Source organism: Eutrigla gurnardus (assembly GCF_963514095.1).
Source record: "Eutrigla gurnardus genome assembly, chromosome: 19".
Taxonomy (NCBI): Eukaryota; Metazoa; Chordata; class Actinopteri; order Perciformes; family Triglidae; genus Eutrigla; species Eutrigla gurnardus.
Genome location: NC_139930.1, coordinates 14,551,485 through 14,568,619, shown reverse-complemented (window position 1 = coordinate 14,568,619; position 17,135 = coordinate 14,551,485). Strand labels below are relative to the sequence as shown.

At 43.8% G+C, this 17,135-nt stretch overlaps 1 protein-coding gene across 1 annotated transcript in view; it reads left to right on the top strand.

Moving 5' to 3' along the window:
- The window catches only part of bcr (BCR activator of RhoGEF and GTPase), a 62,906-nt gene that overhangs the window by 40,173 nt on the left and 5,598 nt on the right, over positions 1-17,135 (top strand). Inside the window, exons 4-19 of the mRNA XM_084034491.1 lie at positions 257-442; positions 4,341-4,448; positions 5,985-6,045; positions 6,158-6,210; positions 6,363-6,503; positions 11,552-11,673; positions 12,044-12,209; positions 12,354-12,473; positions 12,692-12,767; positions 12,944-13,048; positions 13,772-13,846; positions 14,098-14,195; positions 14,951-15,082; positions 16,388-16,447; positions 16,609-16,718; positions 16,935-17,074. Coding sequence (XP_083890617.1) covers positions 257-442; positions 4,341-4,448; positions 5,985-6,045; positions 6,158-6,210; positions 6,363-6,503; positions 11,552-11,673; positions 12,044-12,209; positions 12,354-12,473; positions 12,692-12,767; positions 12,944-13,048; positions 13,772-13,846; positions 14,098-14,195; positions 14,951-15,082; positions 16,388-16,447; positions 16,609-16,718; positions 16,935-17,074 — 1,753 coding nt within the window. The remainder of the gene's footprint in view (positions 1-256; positions 443-4,340; positions 4,449-5,984; positions 6,046-6,157; positions 6,211-6,362; positions 6,504-11,551; positions 11,674-12,043; positions 12,210-12,353; positions 12,474-12,691; positions 12,768-12,943; positions 13,049-13,771; positions 13,847-14,097; positions 14,196-14,950; positions 15,083-16,387; positions 16,448-16,608; positions 16,719-16,934; positions 17,075-17,135) is intronic.

Genomic DNA, 17,135 nt, shown 5'->3' with positions numbered 1-17,135 from the left:
ATTTAGTGTGGAAATATTTAATGATAGACACTTCACACTTAATTGAATTTGGTGCCATTAGATGAATCTGCGAAATGTGAATTGAATGAGGAACAATTTCTCACGTAAAAACCATTTAAGATTTTTAATGACGCGCTAGAACCATCGCCCACGCAGAAAAGAGTCATAAAGACAACACACTATCGCACTAATCTATCTAAAGTAGTGAGAGAGTCCCTCAAAAGCATCGTTGTAATCTCCTGTTTGTTCCTCTCAGCCTATGAAGCCTCTGAAGGCGGCGGCTACGACGTCGCAGCCCGTCCTCACCGTGGCCCAGATAGAAACCATCTTCTTCAAAGTGCCTGAACTCTACGAGATCCACAGGGAGTTCTACGACGGACTTCTGCCCCGCGTCCAGCAGTGGAGCCACCACCAGAGAGTCGGGGACCTCTTCCAGAAACTGGTGAGCAGAAAGAGAGTTCAGGCGTGTGTCAGTCCCCATAATAGCAGATGTCACTCCATGACCTTACCCTATGTGGCAACCCAAAAAAAAGTTGACGCCATTAGAAAAGACATTCAGGGTGCTGCAGCAGCTCTTCCTGACCTACAGACACACGAAGCCAGAGTGACATTATCCACAGTAATGTTGTTTCCCGAATTGGGAGGCTTTCAGAAGCCGAATCTGTCACCATAATTCAACAATAAACGGATAAAAGAAGTACAGATTTGATTTTTTCCACTGGCGCTCTTCTTTATCTTTTTTAAATTTGGACAAATTGAATCTGAATCGTCGGCTTCTTTCCCATTTCCTCCTCAGCAGCCGCTCGCTCGCTGTCTCTCTTCCCTCCAGTAGTTTCTGGCAGCGACATCAGGGCCAAATGTACACTGGGTCTATTTAATCATTTTCACAATGGGTCAATTAACCCACAATGAATCATTTGTTAATTCTCTCCCAAATACTGCTCCTCTCCCACTAGTGTGTCCCTCACACACACACACACACACACACACACACATGCACGCACACATATGAGGAGGTGCAGGCGTGTTTCACAATGCCGCCTTTCTGCCTCAGGCTGCTGAGACCATCACTGCACTGTGTGCTTTGTGTCTCCAAGAAGCTGCTATAAATAGGAGTCTCTCTCTCTCTCTCTCGTTCTCACACACACCACCACACACACGCACATTCTCTTGTTAACTCTGAATAAGAAATTAGGATTTAATTTGTATCTTTTACTATCAAGGATTCATGTGCCAGAATCCAGTTTTTATAGTTTTCTTCCTGTCACGTTGGTCTTTCCACGCCACAAAACTCCCCATCACAATGATGTCACGTTTCTGATGTGGGGAAACCGTAAATATCGGGTGATTGTGGACAGTTTCCACGCAGACGTGCACACGCAGTCTCTGCCCCATTCCCCCCCCCCTGCCCTCCAGACAGTAGTTAATAAAAGAGGAGAAGGCGCTGAGCCTACAAAAAGGAAAAAAATGCTGCATGACAGCCGTTCCGTTAGGAGTTGGAGAGGGAGGGAGAAAGAGATTAGATGAGGGGTAGAGGAGGTGATACAGGCAGGGGAAGGGGGGATGAGAGTCGGGTAGGCAAGTAGATTTAGGCTGCTCTGATAGAGCTGTCTCACCATGACTCTGAAGTCTGTGGGGGTGCAGACGGGCTTAGGCGTCATAAAACATCAGAACAAGGACAGGGAGAGGAAAAGAGGAGGAGGCAAAGCATCGCTGACATGGTATGAGCATGAGAGTTAGAGAGAAGTGTCTGAAGGCTGGAAGTAGGGCTGAAAGCTCTGCTGCTCTCCGTAGACGCACACGTCACGCACAGAGGCGATGTGAAGGCAGACGGGCAGACTGATAAACTGGCTCGGAATGTTGCTCTTCATGGATGGAGGACCAAAAAAAAGCCTGACTCTGTGAATTTATAGAAGAACGATCCTTTATTTTTGCCTCACACGATTGTGATCTTTTTTTGGTGAAGAAGTTTCTTCTCCAAAGTGGCAGCTGTGGTTTTATTGAGTTTATCCAACCGTGTCAGAATGGAGTGCTGCAGGGATGACATATTTGTGTAGGCCGACCGTAGAAATTGGCATTGCTAACTCGACAAAAAGCAAAATACAATCGGCAGATGTAAAAAAGCTAATGTTAGGCTAAAAACAAACACTATAATCCCATTGAGCCTCTTGTACCGACGCATTTTTCTCATTAAGTTTGATTAGTCAAAGCTTCAGGACCAGCTAAGTCTGAAACAGCCACCTACCAAAACCAAGTTGTGCATGAATCCTTGATGATAAATCATGCAGATGCTGAATCATGTGGAACACCTGGTTGCACAGAGATGCTAGCATAGCTGTCGATTTTTACAAAAAAGCCTTTTGCTCTATCATTCTGTCATCGTGGACTGAACCGCGTTTTTCTTCCTATGTAGAGAAATAAGAAAATATCTGGAACGAGTGGCTAAATCCAGCCTTCTCATATAATGTCCGTAGTCTGTCATGAGGCCGTTTCCCCTAACGTTGTTTTCCGCTGTGGATTACACTCATAGTGTCGCACGGGACAAATCCCGAACTGAGAAATCCAAACACCCAAGCAGCTTCTTTCATCACCCAAAGTCATTTTCTGCTATGAGACTGCCGCCGTACACTCGCCGGCGTCTCTGTGGATGTGGCTGGCAGACATTCGGGGCCCTCTGTTCTCTCCACAGTCAGACTGTCACGCTCTGAATGGCCTCCACTGTGGTGCAGATTGCGTGGCCCAGGGCAGGACACAGGATTGTGAAAATTGCTTTTCTCCTCGCCTTCCTCCTCTTTACTTCCTCCTACTGTAGTGGACGTATGTCCCAGATCCACTTTTGGAGCTTTTTGGCTGCCAATGAGAATTTGAAAACACAAATTAGGAGATTATGTGTTAACAAAAGAGGTGCCTGTGTGTTTGTTGTGATTTTTTACCTCCCAGCAATAACATGACAACAGTAAGCCCATCCCATGATAGCAGAGATCAGGCATGTTGGGAAGGTCGGGATCATCGCTGCTGTGGCCCCAGATCTCTGCAATGAGTGCAGTGCTTTCATAACAAATAGAAATGATGACCAAAGTAGGACTCACATCGTAATAAACCTGAAATAAGCTTCTCTGGAATGGACAAAAGACATTTACCCAACTTGCTGAAGCTCCAGGTCTGAAGTCAAGTAAATAAAGAGCTTTTAAGGTAATATGTCATGTCTATTACGCTCATAAGTGCCACACATTCAGGTAAGATTTTCTGGTGTGTGTGTGTGTGTGTGTGTGTGTCTCTCAACATTACACACAAAGCCCATCTCCACTGTACTCTCTCCTCCTTCTGCTTTTGTTCGGGAGAATTGATTGTCCTTTTGTTCGCCGGCGAGATGGATGGCGGCGCTGGCGGCCAGCGTTCGGTAGAGTTTTATTCAGCCATCCGGCTCCCTAAGTGTGCTTTCATAGCCTCCGTTACACCAATCATTAATTACTCACCCCTGCACTGTGCCCCGGCCTCACGGGTTGCTAGGGCAACGGGCCCGGCTGCGAGGTGTGCACCGTGGCTACGTGCGGTTGTGGTGACCGCGATCGGCGTCGTACCGTTGCACGGTCTCTCAGACGCGTCTGACTGGACTAAATCCGTTCACATGAGCAGTTAAGGTGGACTCTTGACTGACCAGCGCTCACCACCATTTCCACACACTTACTTCTTAAAATGGAGGCTTTACTCAGACAAAGGTGTTGACTGAGCAGAATCTATTATGCTGCCGCGCTTCCATTCGTCTCAGGTTGTCGTGTCCCTCTAATGCGTTTCCTCCATTAGTTTGGTGCCTGCGTGTGCCAAAAAAAGACTTGACAGCACGCAGCATCGTGGCTGCAGTGTGTGTGTGGAGTTCAGGAATGAAGTGGTGGAAGTTAAGAAGAGGAAGTAGTGAAGTGAAGCGGACTATTGAGTGTCTGGATGCGTCTGAGATTCTGTTTTGTGGGTTTCATCGCTTTAACTCGACAATGGACGGCTCTGTCTGAGAGCTGAGGGAATGCTGTTCACCAGCTATTTATGTCTTTTGTATAGCAGCTCACTTTAATGGATTTAATGTTACTACAAAGAACTTAATATAATACTCATATATCTGAACTGCATTAGCAAACGAGACCATCAACAAGAAGATTGGCTATTTCTATATAGTTATTCTCAAATCAGACTAATAATAATAAAAGCTCCTCATAGTAGCTTCAAATGATGGATTGCAGGCAGAACCATGTCTTCACAAATCAAAGTCACTGACCAACCTTTCAATATGTCTAATATATCAATTAAAAACATTCTTCTTCATGTGTTTCTTCTTCTTTTCCCATCAGGCCAGCCAGCTTGGAGTCTACCGAGCATTTGTGGACAACTACGAGCTGGCTGTGGAGACGGCGGAGAAGGGCTGCCAGGCTAACACACAGTTTGCTGAAATCTCTGAGGTAGGAAGGATAGAGGGAAGAATGGATTACAATACCAAACTAATGGCTCTACTGTAGATGTGAAGAAAGGAATTGGGCAAGTCACTTATTTAGCTTCTACCTTATCGCTGTTACAGGAGTCGGAGCTGTGATCTCTGAGTTGTGGGATCATTTAACAGCCGTGTAAACCCCCTACATACCAGCAAATTATCCAGTGGACTTTCACAAGTCCTCCTTTCTTTTTTGATGTGTGGAGCATGCTGTATCTAATCTACATATGAGTGCATGTTTACTTAAGCAGGAGTGATTTTCACAATCACATTGCACTAAATTCTTTATTGAAGTCCCGTAATTCCTACCTGCACTATATAAGTGACCCTCTTCTTGTACACTTTTTGTGCAACTTTTCTTTTCCCTAAATTTCTACAACGTAGATCTCTACGGTTACTATTATGTTAATATAAAACACTTTATGTTAAAATACTGCAGTCGAGTGTTGAAATCGATGTTATTAAGGAAAGACTCTTCTAGGTGTTGTACAGAAAGAGCTGCTGAACCGTTTTGTCCCTGATTCACTGTACTTGCAAAAAAGCTCTCCCGTTATTCACCCACGCAGCTTTTAGCATTTCCCTTCCTTCAAATCTTCTACTGAATATTTCTACACAAATGCAGCCAGAGGGAATTGTGTGGTATTTCTCCAGTCACATTAGTTAAATGAGGGGGGATACAGAGGATGGTTGCTTGGCCTTATTCTCATCACCGACCAGGAGAATGTGAGCTCGGTATCACCCTGCACAGACTGTAGATGAGCAGTGACAGCCTAATGACTTTCAGTGCATTTATCTTTCCGCCAAACACAAGTTTTTAACAGCTTCAAGGCCTCAGAACATTTTCTTTTAACATTGACAAACTCAATTTCAAAACACTTATTTTAATGCCTCTAATCGTAGTTTTGGAGGCCGATGTAACAAAAGTTACCCTGGTTTTCTACATTCCCTGTGGTGTAATAGACAACCAATCTAGTTTTACAGTATTAAAGTATTCGGTTTGGCCAGCAGCTACAAAAATTGACTCCGATGCAGCTGTTAAAAAGAATTTTATCACTTAAAATGTAACTCATTGCAGGAGACTTACTTTAACTACAATATGGTTGTTAAACCGGAGCAAACGCCTCTGGCTAAGCCTTCAAGCTCTTTTCTCTACTTGTTCTTTTCAACATTTTTCCAAGTCCTTTCTGGTACATCATCAGTCTTCGTCTATGTTTTATGAGATCTACCAGTTAGTGTTGAGGCTGGTGTCTACATGCCGGACGGGGAATTCATCATCGAGGGTTGTTAATGGCCTAAGTAATGATGCATGGCTTTGAGCCATCTGAGCTGAGATGGTGGGGAGAGGGGGGAAAGCTGCTGAGGATGGCATAATTAATTTGGAAATGGATGACCTCAGTGCTGCTTGTGCAAGGATAATAACCTCACTATGTTTTCATATGGATTAACCGTGCTGAACTGTTGTTTAAAGGTCTTTGTTTTCCTCAACACAACGTTTGTATCCAAACAGAACCTGAAGGTGAGGAGCCCAAAGGACTCGAAGGACCAGACGGCCAAGAACTCTCTAGAAGGTCATTTGCGTCATGCTGCTTTTCACTAAATCCTATTTATTCAAATATTTGTATGTAGCATATTAAAGTAACTCTGTCATATAAATAATTCAGTCTTATTTTTCATGTACAGCGTTGTTATATAAACCAGTGGACAGGGTGACTCGTAGCACGTTGGTCCTTCATGTAAGTAATCATCTCAATAATGTCGCATATTATTTTTTTAGTAATTGCTTGTTTTTCCTGTTAGGATTCAATTGATTGCATCTATGAAAAAGTATTTTTTCTTCTTTAACCTGGTTGAAGTTAATACGTCTCCATCTACCGCTGTACTTCAGGACCTGCTCAAACACACGCCCACCAGCCACCCGGACCACCCGCTCCTGCAGGATGCCTTGCGGATCTCCCAGAACTTCCTGTCCAGCATCAACGAGGAGACGACGCCCCGACGCCAGGGTATGACTGTCAAGAAGGGAGAGGTGAGCGTACACAGATTTACAAAACGACGACTGCCTTTAATAAATACGACCAACTATTTTACGACTCAAAGATGATACAAAGCAATATCTTCCGCCCGTTGACAAACTGCTCATTGTAAAGATGTAGATTAACTCTATCGAGCTCTGAACACGATGATGTCATAGCTCCGCCCTTTAAATGACAATACTGCCGAATGAATGTACAGGAGCTGCCGGTCCACAGCCTGAAAGTGGAGCCCATGCCCTTATATGGTCATAGCAGGGTTGCCTAGTAGAGGGGGGATTCTCTGTTTGCTCTGAGTGTGTCTCTTGTGGCTTTCCATGCCTCCATCTCCCTGGACGCAAACACACACAAGACTCCCCCCACCCCCCACCCCACCATCACCCCCGGAGATGACTTGACGCACATGAATGGACGCCTCTTGATTGATAGCTTGCGTGACACTGCCGTACATAATGCCCTGTAATGAGCCACCGGTCCGTTCTGACTGGCAGATTCCGAGTTAATTATTCATAAACGGAGGGTGGGAGCGAACGAGCAGAAAGGCTGTGCCGGCTCCTCCCTCTGCTCACAGGGGGGTCATTACTGCACCCTTTCCACACACACACACACACACACACACTTGTATTCTCTGGTCCATTCACTCGCTCTGCTTCTCTTGTTTGCCTTTGAACGCACACACACACACGCCCGGACGCACACACTTCCCCTCCTTCCCCCGTAGGCCCTGGTTCCACCCCGCTCTGTCCAGACCTCCACACCGGTCATCAAATATTTATTACGGATACATGAAAGCAGCGCACGTAAATCAATGGGGCTCATTATATCTTGCCAGAGCATATAATATAATATGCCTGAGGTTTTTGTCCACATTTCACCAAACCGAGCTGCAACATATAACCTGTAGAGATCAACACTTCTAGTAGAGATGTGTTTGTAAATGCTGTTTTAATATCTGCTATTACATAAAACCATCAAATCATTTGATTTTTCCGAGTCAGCACACCCGTCTCCCTCCTAAATTGTTGCTCTGCCGAAGCTAAATCCGTTCTCTGACCTCTCCACGATGTCTGTGCACATCAACATCATTACAGTGTTGATAACGGGGCTTTTTTTGTGCCTTCAGATGTCCAAAGGGCAACTCAGGCCTTTGATAGCACCAAGGGTTTAACTTGGAAAAGGCCCTCGTTAGCCTTTATTTGTGTGATGCAGGATTAGTGGAGGTAAAACAGCCTTTTATGTGATTTCTATCTATGATCCGCCCTGAAAGTTAGAGGATTCAGGGAGCGGAAGCTTCACTCTCACCCACACGCTAGAGAGTAACCTGTGGTTTGTTCAGTGAAGGCATGCAGGAGCAGAACAGCACAAGTGGCCCCCAGAGGCCACAGACTCAGCCAGACGAGGGGAGGGGACAAACAGTAGCTGCTTAATTAAAATGCAAATGATGGCGCCCGCCTAAATCTCAATACACCTCCCCACTCTGCTTTTGTTTGCCTTTGGGGAAGATGTGGCCCTGATGTGACTGTGTGTGTGTGTATTTCGAGGAGAGATATGCAAACCACGTTCATCTGGGCTCCGTAGGTCTGTCTTTCCCTCCTTCATGACGCAAATTGGTCCCCGCATGAATACATTTCATTTTTACACATACCGTCCACATCACAGAGAAGCCAGATTTCGAGCGCGCGCTCTAAAAATAAACATGGATCTCGTTGTAAATTCATGCCATCACTTGCGCAAGCTCTCAGCAAGGCTTCCTCCAGGAGATGGTCAATATTTAATCTGCGTTCTGTGCTGTCAGCGTGCCCCCCGCCTCACGTTTGCTCTCCATCCGCGCTGCTGCCGCTGGTTTTTCCAAGTCAGCTATTACGAGAAATGGAGAAAGTCAAATTTCTCCTATGGCTGTTCGATATTGGGGAAAAATGTCACATGATGTGCTGAGACAGCCTGTTTATTAAGGATGAGTCGTAGAGCAGAGCACATTTTTAACTTCATCAGATTACTGGTGTGGGAACTGGGATATGTGTCTCCATCCAAAGATAAAACAATGATTAAATAAAGGGAAAAAAGTATCTGATCAAATGCTTCCCATTCACAAAGTTAGAAGCCTGTAAACCCCTAATCTAGCTGTTATCCCTACCTTTGTTTTATCTCTTTATCATGAAATCAATGGAGGAGAGGATTATCACTGAGGCTGGATGGGCAGCGTAGTCTCTTAGTGGGTCATTTGAAGTTCAATGCACTGACCTGTTAAGACAAATCTAATGTACAACTCTTCCCCTGACCCTTCATTCTAATCTGCATCAGCGTAACAATTTTCTCTGTTGTACTTTGTATTATAATCCGATTTAATCTACCGTCGTACTTTCTGTATTCTCTGATTACCGTTACACAGTTTCTTGAACCTCTGACCACACAGCGTCACAGCAGTCTCCTTTATAGCCACCATGAGGGTGTCATATCTCAGCCATTCACATTCACATTTGCTACAGATATATACGGTGTGCAGCTCTAACGACTTTGGTGATTTCCTGACTTTTCATCCAGGGGCTTTATCAACATCTGCCAGTTCCAATGATGGTACTTATTATGTGGTTGCAAAAATGACAATTGTTAACATTCATCATGAGCATATTAGTATGCTGACGTAAGCATTTAGCTCAAAGCTCTGCCAGTTTGTCTGCGGAGTCTCTATTTATAGTTTCACATATGGAGGTTTAATCCATACATACTGTATGTAATTGCCAATGGATTAAATGCCCTTTAAACCTCAGATCTGAAATCATATTACGGAGCCCAATTGGATCAGTCTGATGGCGCGCTGTACACTCATAGTGCATCGGTGCTATTCATATACATGTAGCTTCACAGCATAAGCTCCAGTATTGCTCATTCCTAATGTTGTTATATGCCAGAACTAAGCAGAGCATTGTGATCCATGTCTCACTGTAACGACCGTACTGGTTCTAAATATATGGCATCATGGATATTGAGAGAAGTTTTATATATCTAGTTAGAATCATCAGGAGATTCCATTACTTCACGTCCCAAAACCTGAAGAGATTACTGTGTTTGTTTTGTTTTATAGCAAATGGGCTACAGCTGCACTCCCTTGTGCATCCCCGTTTTGCATAAGGACGGTAAACGATCCCGGAGTCCTCCAACATTACAGTAAATACATATTACAGCGAGTTGTTTATCATATCTCAGTCTGTGTTACAAACGCGAAGCGGATCAGGAAATGAGACGAGTTGTCATGGGCGGTCTGACACATCACAGCACTAGAGAAGTATGCCATATAGAGAGAAGCGAACTCGTCTGTCACAGGTCGTTATCAGCGCAGGCTTCATTATCCGGCTGGTTACGAATCATGACATCCACCACTGGGAACTAGACCGCTTTGAGATCCTTGTTACTGGGATCCAAACTTGGTTCTGAGCTGCTGCAGGATCTTCACGTGTGCATGCAAGTGCCTTAACAACAGATCACTGCAGTGGAGCTGTGTCACATGGTTCCGTATCAGCACAGTAAGAAACTGCGGCATGACATGTATTCCACCGGGAGCTGCTCCGCCTCTATCATTTCTCCTTCCTGCTTTTCTCCTTCCCTCCGTTTTCTCCGTAAGCCATTTCTTTTCTCTGTTTTTTTTTTATGTGCTCTCTGTCTTTGTCACCCTCCCTTCACCCTCTCCATCATGCACAAGTGGCACGATCCTCCTCTTTGTCTGCAGATGTCGAGTCAGGTTTTCTAAGCACATAAACCTCTTCTACACGAGCATCAGCTCCACTTCAGTGTGTTCTGGCAGTGACAGTAGCTGTGTGGTCGTGATGGAGGGGGGGGCAGGAAGATGGAGATAGGGGTGCGATTGGTTCTGAGCAAGCGTGATGTCATGCTTCACGGCCTTGCTGCCGGGGAGTTGTTGTAAGGTGGGCTAGGTCGGGTGCTGGTGTGGCCCCCGGAACTACATGGAAGTGTAGACCTGTGAAGAAGAACACACTTTGTTTAGAATGTAATATAGGCATTAAATGTTTAGTCCTACTTTTTTTTACTTAGTTTGCAGTTTGCATACTGCTTGTCTCTGCATATTGGTAATAGTATGGGCCATATGCTGCCATTCCTCCTGCTGGTGCTTCTTGCAGAAACCTGCAGTTCAAGTCTAGTTGGCTAGCAGTGGCTATTCACTAGTTGAAATCATTTTTTCCATGATAGCATTGCAAATGGTTGGTCCCATTGAATGCATTTGTAATTAAAACAGAAATACCAGGTAATTACGTCATATAGATGGGTGCAGTCAAGCTAAATATCCAAGGCACAGTGGGTGAAGTCAGCTTGGAACCTGCAGAATAATCTAAATAAATCACTTTTCTCAAAACATTTTCATTTGAAAATCGACTTGTTCACACGTATTTCCATTTGTGCAATTAAAAGAATGAAAGCAGGGCAAACACGGACTAGAATGTGTATTTATAAAGTCATTTTTCGGTTTATACCCAGCACCACAAGTAAAACCAGGGTTATGAGCACTGAAGAGTTGTCGTTTGGCGTTCTCTCTCAGCTCCCTGTTATTGTCCATTCTTGAAAATGTGTTTTCTGATTTGGAAAATGACATCACTGTCCCCTTTTGGCAAGTGACGGTATTACACATCTCATTACATAGTCTGACATCAGTGATTTTTTTTTTTTCGTCTGCCTTTCCCTCATTCATTCCTCTACAACCTGGGAAATGGATGATTATGCCAGAATATGACAAAAATGTTTACTGGGTGATTAGTTTAATTCATGCATTTCAATGCAAGACCCTCCACACCTTTGGGGTAATGATTTGGTTAATATTTAGTGAACAACAGTATGTTGAACATGATCTTTGTCACTGATGATTTTTGAAGATTTTGAAGGAGCAGCAGGTAAATGTAAGATCCAGTCTCCTTGGCTTCTTCCTCACCTCCACTCCAAAAATGGACTGGTGAGGCGGGAAGAGAGGAGAAGGGATGCATGTCGACATGTATAAAGGGTGTCACTGACCCACCACCGTTGTTTGTTGCTGCCGCAGAGCCGCCAGCTTCTGAGGGACAGCTTCATGGTGGAGTTGGTGGAGGGAGCCAGGAAGTTGCGGCACGTCTTCCTCTTCACTGATCTCCTCCTCTGCGCCAAGCTGAAGAAACAGACCGGAGGGTAAGGAATGGGAGTGTGATCTTATCCTCGCCGTCGGAGTGATCAAAATACATGGATTACCAACATGGCAGTCGTTATGTAGCCCAGAAGATGGTCATTATAGAGAATTTCTTTCATAAGTTAAAATCTAATTTTATTAATGAGATCTCTGAGATACAAAAAAATCTAAAAATGTCTGGAAAAGCAAACACAGACACTTAACAATCCAACAGTTAACCTTCTTAATTGTCAAAATGTCTAATTTTTCTTTCTATTTTTCTCCCTCTTCCACTCTCTCCTTGCCCCTCGCTCATCCACATCTTTGACCCATTGTTTTCACTCCACTTCTCCTTCACATCCGTATTTTCCTCTCCTCCTCCTCCCACTGCAGTAAAACCCAACAGTACGACAGCAAGTGGTACATTCCCCTGACCGAGCTGACCTTCCAGGGCCCAGAGGAGACCGAGCCCCTCACCATCCCCCAGGTCCCCGACGAGGAGCTCGACGCCATGAAGGTCAAGATCTCACACCTCCGCAGTGAGCTTCAGAGAGAGAAGGTAGCGTGGATGCACACGGATCACAAAAACAACAATCGCATTTATTTAATGTGTTCTCTGAGACTTTTATTGGATACGTTATTTTCTTCCTGATGTAAGGTAATCCATACGGACACAGTCAACAATTTTCACCTGTGATTTCAGAGAGCCAACAAGGGTTCAAAAGTCATTGACCGTCTCAGGAAGAAGCTGTCTGAACAGGAGTCTCTGCTCCTGCTAACGTGTCCCAGCATGCCCCTCAGGGTCTACAACAAAAACGGCAAGGTGATGACACCCCCCATCTTGTGTCCGACTGCTCCTCGTAGTCTTCTCCTCCATATTCCATCTGTTCTTCTCCTCCGCTTCATTCCCATGTAGCACACTATCTCCTCGCTGACCTCCCTCAACATGCGTTCTCTGCCTCATGCTTTCTTGTATCTGCCTCTCCCCAGATTCATCAGTAATGAAATAACAGCCATGTTTCTGTGTGTGTTTGTGTTCAGAGCTACAGTTTCTTGATGTCATCCGACTACGAACGTGCAGAGTGGCGGGAGACGATGAAAGAACAGCAGAAGAAATGTAAGTGGAACCTGGAAATTTCAAAATGTCTGTTTGTGAAGGACATGAAAGACCCAGAAATAGCTAAATGTGGATACATGAACAATAGCAACTACTAATCCAGCATCCTTGGGATGGAGTCGGAGAGACCGATATGCAGCATCATTTAAAGTCTGCACTCACTGCCTTCCCTCAAGGTTTGAAAACCTCCTCCTTGACTTCCTTGGAGCTGCAAGTGTTGACCAACTCATGTGTCAAACTGCAGACTGTCCACCACATTCCACTCAGCATCAACAAAGAAGGTAAGGAATGTTTTCTTTTTTTTTATAATGCATAATAAACATACCTGCACTGTAAAACTATAGTTATAAGCAATCATGCATCTTCATAATGCTTTAAAGCAATAATCATAACACTTTTTCTTTTGCAAGGATCATAGTGTATTATAATTCCCACATCTGGATTACATTTTTTTTTTTTTTTTATAACGCCATATAATCATATACTATATGCAGTATAATAATAAAACGTGTTATATGCATGTTTATAATCCATTATAGACACAGGCTTGTGAAACAGTGTCAGTCAGCAATTATGAAGTATAATGATACTTAACCAGATAAATCAGTATAAAATGCTTTATTATGTGTTATAATTATTATTATAAAGCATCATGTATACTTATGTGCTTCTATTATAATAATTATACAGTGCTGTAATGCATTTCAAGTATGCTTATAATATATTACAGACATGGGCGTTCCAGAAAGTGTTTTTTAACGCTGAAATGCTGTTCAGTTTATGAAGCTCTGTTGTAAACCAGAAAATACCAGAAAAGAAAATTATGATTAATAATAGATGTGATTCAAATGGGGATCAAAAGAAAAAAAAAGAAAAGGTTCAAGCCACATGTTTATCCCCTTCCTTCCATGCCTGATTCTGCTCCAAAGCAAACACATCTGCATGCTTTTCTAATCCCCTCTCACTGTCTTTTTTCCCTGTCTGCTCTCTGACTGTTTTTCCAGAGGATGAATCCCCCGGTCTCCACGGGTTCCTGAATGTAATCGTCCACTCTGCCTCCGGCCTCAAACAGAGCTTGAGTGAGTCACTCACCTCTTAGCCTTCATACAAAATAACAAAAATACAGATAATTAGACAAAATGAGTTACTGAGAAAGCTCAACTATGTGACCACAGAGCAGTGGAAAACAGTGTTTTTTTGTTTTTGACTTAACTTTCAGTTTATGTTCATCTCTTTAAGTCATACCACTCAAAATGTCTGTTTAATTTGTAGGAATTTCCACTTTATCTTGACTATCATTCCTTACTTCCAATCCTCTCCTCTCTACCAGATCTCTACTGCACATTGGAGGTGGATTCCTTTGGCTTCTTTTCAAATAAAGCCAAGACGAGAGTGTATCGATACACTACAGAACCCAAATGGAATGAGGTTAGAGACTTGGAACAGGATAAGCATGCGACTGTAAATCCAGTTGGAATAAACATGTTTCTGCAGAGTCTGCATAGACAATAGAGGGGTTCAGTTATGAGTCAACGCTTAAAATATGGTTTTACAGTTTGACATAATGTTAACATAATGAACCCATTTGCTTCTTGGTACAGTTTGTGCTCCCTGTCATGTTTCTGACATCTGGTCTTGTAATCACTTAGCGGTCCATCTTTGAGTAAGCCCCTGCAAACATATAGCAAACACACACACATATGCATACTGTATATGCCTGCCAGCAGACACACACACACACACACACACACACACACACACAGATGCATTAATGACACAGCTGGATGCTGGAGGTTAGCGCCACAGACCCAAGCTTCCACATACAATCAGTAGATCGGTTCATCTGCAGCGCAGCTTTGTTTTTTTTCCTCCATCGTGGACCCGAAGACTCTTTGAGGATTTTGCTCAGCAAAGTGGAAATAATATCAGTTAATGAGGAGCTGCTGGTGATGACTCACATCTGTCCGAATGCTAAGTGAACCAACACAGCGTGCGCCTCAGAACGATGTGCAAAACATATGCAGACTGTCCCCGTGCATAATTACAGGGCATATATGTCGGCTGTGGTGGAGTGTATGAATTAAAATGTGGGGCGGCGCTGATGTTTTTTTCCCTGGAACTATATTGTCATTCTTGTTGTTCTCGATTGGCGTGACTGAACTCGAATGATTCCTTTCCCGCAGGAGTTTGAGATCGAGCTGGAGGGCTCTCAGACCCTGAGGCTCCTCTGCTACGAGAAGTGTTACAACAAGACCAAGACGAACAAAGAGGATGGAGAGAGCACAGACCGCATCATGGGGAAAGGACAGATCCCGGTATGACATGACGTAACCCCCCCCCCTCATCAGACCCAAAATGACTCATTAGTGATACGCAGTTATGTCACCGCCACAAAGCATGAAATCCTCATTATTGCTCAATGAACGACTTAAACTGGGCATGATTTTTAAAAAATGGCTGATTAAATGAATTAGCCTAATATGTAATGGATGAATGGATGGTTGGTTGTATGGAGAGAAATTGCTGTTCAGAGGATGTGCAGCATTTTTGAAACATTTTCATTTTCATGCCGTTGCTTCCCGGTTTGTCTGAAAACATCACGCAGTAAAGGCTCTACAATGGCATCCTGCATGTGTGGAAGTGACATCATCACTATCAGGCGCTCCGTCCGTAAAAAGTGCCAAAATCCTGATAATACCCCAGAAAAAAAAACAACCACCGAGACGCTGTCCTTGAGACCGGCGGCTCGCAGGTTGATAGCAGATGATTAGGTTGCCAAGACAACGCCAGCCTTCAGGATAATGCCAAGTGTCAAACAGGAGATCAACAGTTAGAAAGCAAAGATACAGGAGAGAGAGTGTTACAGACAGAAGGAGATATTTAGTTGGAAACGCACTAAAAACCTCCTTGTCTTACTCCTCCACCCACAGCAAGGGCAGGTTTGTTTGTGTTTCACCTCACAACCACAAAAAAACACACAAATGGATCTTTACCCATCATAAAAAACAATGGCACACTATTCCCTTCATGTCATATTAACTGTATTCTGTATTTGAGCCTGAACACAAATTGCAGTAACCATCTCCACTCGGATGAGTCTCCTTGTCTGCCAAACTAGGAATTACGGTTACATGCTCCACCTAGTGGTTCCTTTGGTCATCATGTGACACCACTGCTTGACAGATGATGTCATTCCAAACCAGCCACCCAGAGTGGTGAGAAAGTTGCCCAGCAGGATTTTTCCAAAATCCAGGGGAAGAAACTGCCACTCCCATCGTCAGTAGCAACCACAGTTACTGATTAATCCCCCACATTATATTTACTGGTTTACCATCCGAATGAATGTTTAGAACAGATAACATACCATAAAGCCAAAAATATCAAAATAGGTGTTGGTAATTGACCATTTACTTGCCTAAATGTGTAGAAATATTGCAATTTAATCGTTTATTCCTTTTTATTCATTTTTTTTTTTTTTTTTTCACTTTTCATGCATCTATAACTCATAAAAAAACAACAGCTTTCTATAATCTTGAAGGATCAGGTGTGTGGTTGTGGTAAAATATCTCTTTAGTTCAAACAAAATATCACTCAGTGTCTTTTTCCTTTTCCTCCACCAGCTCGACCCTCCGACTCTCCAAGGCAAAGACTGGCAGAGAACTGTTATTCCCATGAACGGGGTGAGTGAATGGATCAGACTTTTCTCCCCTCACATTTAAAACAAACTGATAGTCATCAATTGTCTCAAAATACTCAGTCCATATGGTTGTCCATTGCCGATGGATGTCAGGCTTGTATCACTCTTAACTTGACCCCCTTTTTTTTTTGTTTCCTGGGTCAGATCGAGGTTAAACTTTCCATGAAGTTCACCAGCCGAGAGTTCAGCCTGAAACGGATGCCCTCGCGGAAACCCATGGGTGTGTTCGGAGTCAAGATCTCCACGGTGACCAAGTGAGTTGACTGTCGTCTCCAGTCGGATGTTCACTCTAAGGGCCGTGCTTTCTCATCAGCATTAACAAATCCAAACTCCGATCCTAGACTGTAGCAGGCTCTCTGTAAACGTAGCATGTTTAAGACTGGCACAAACACGGCTATAGTGCCTGGACGTTCATTCTGTGTTTTATTAATATAAACCGCTGTTGATCATTAATGTTTGCCCCCGTCCAGACGAGAGCGCTCCAAGGTGCCCTACATTGTCCGGCAGTGCCTCGAGGAAATCGAAAGGAGGGGTATGGAGGAGGTTGGCATCTACAGAGTATCAGGAGTGGCCACGGATATCCAGGCCTTGAAGACTGCCTTTGACACCAGTGAGCATTCCTTTCATCTACATACGTACATATACACAGCTTTCCTGTCGTCCCTTGTAAA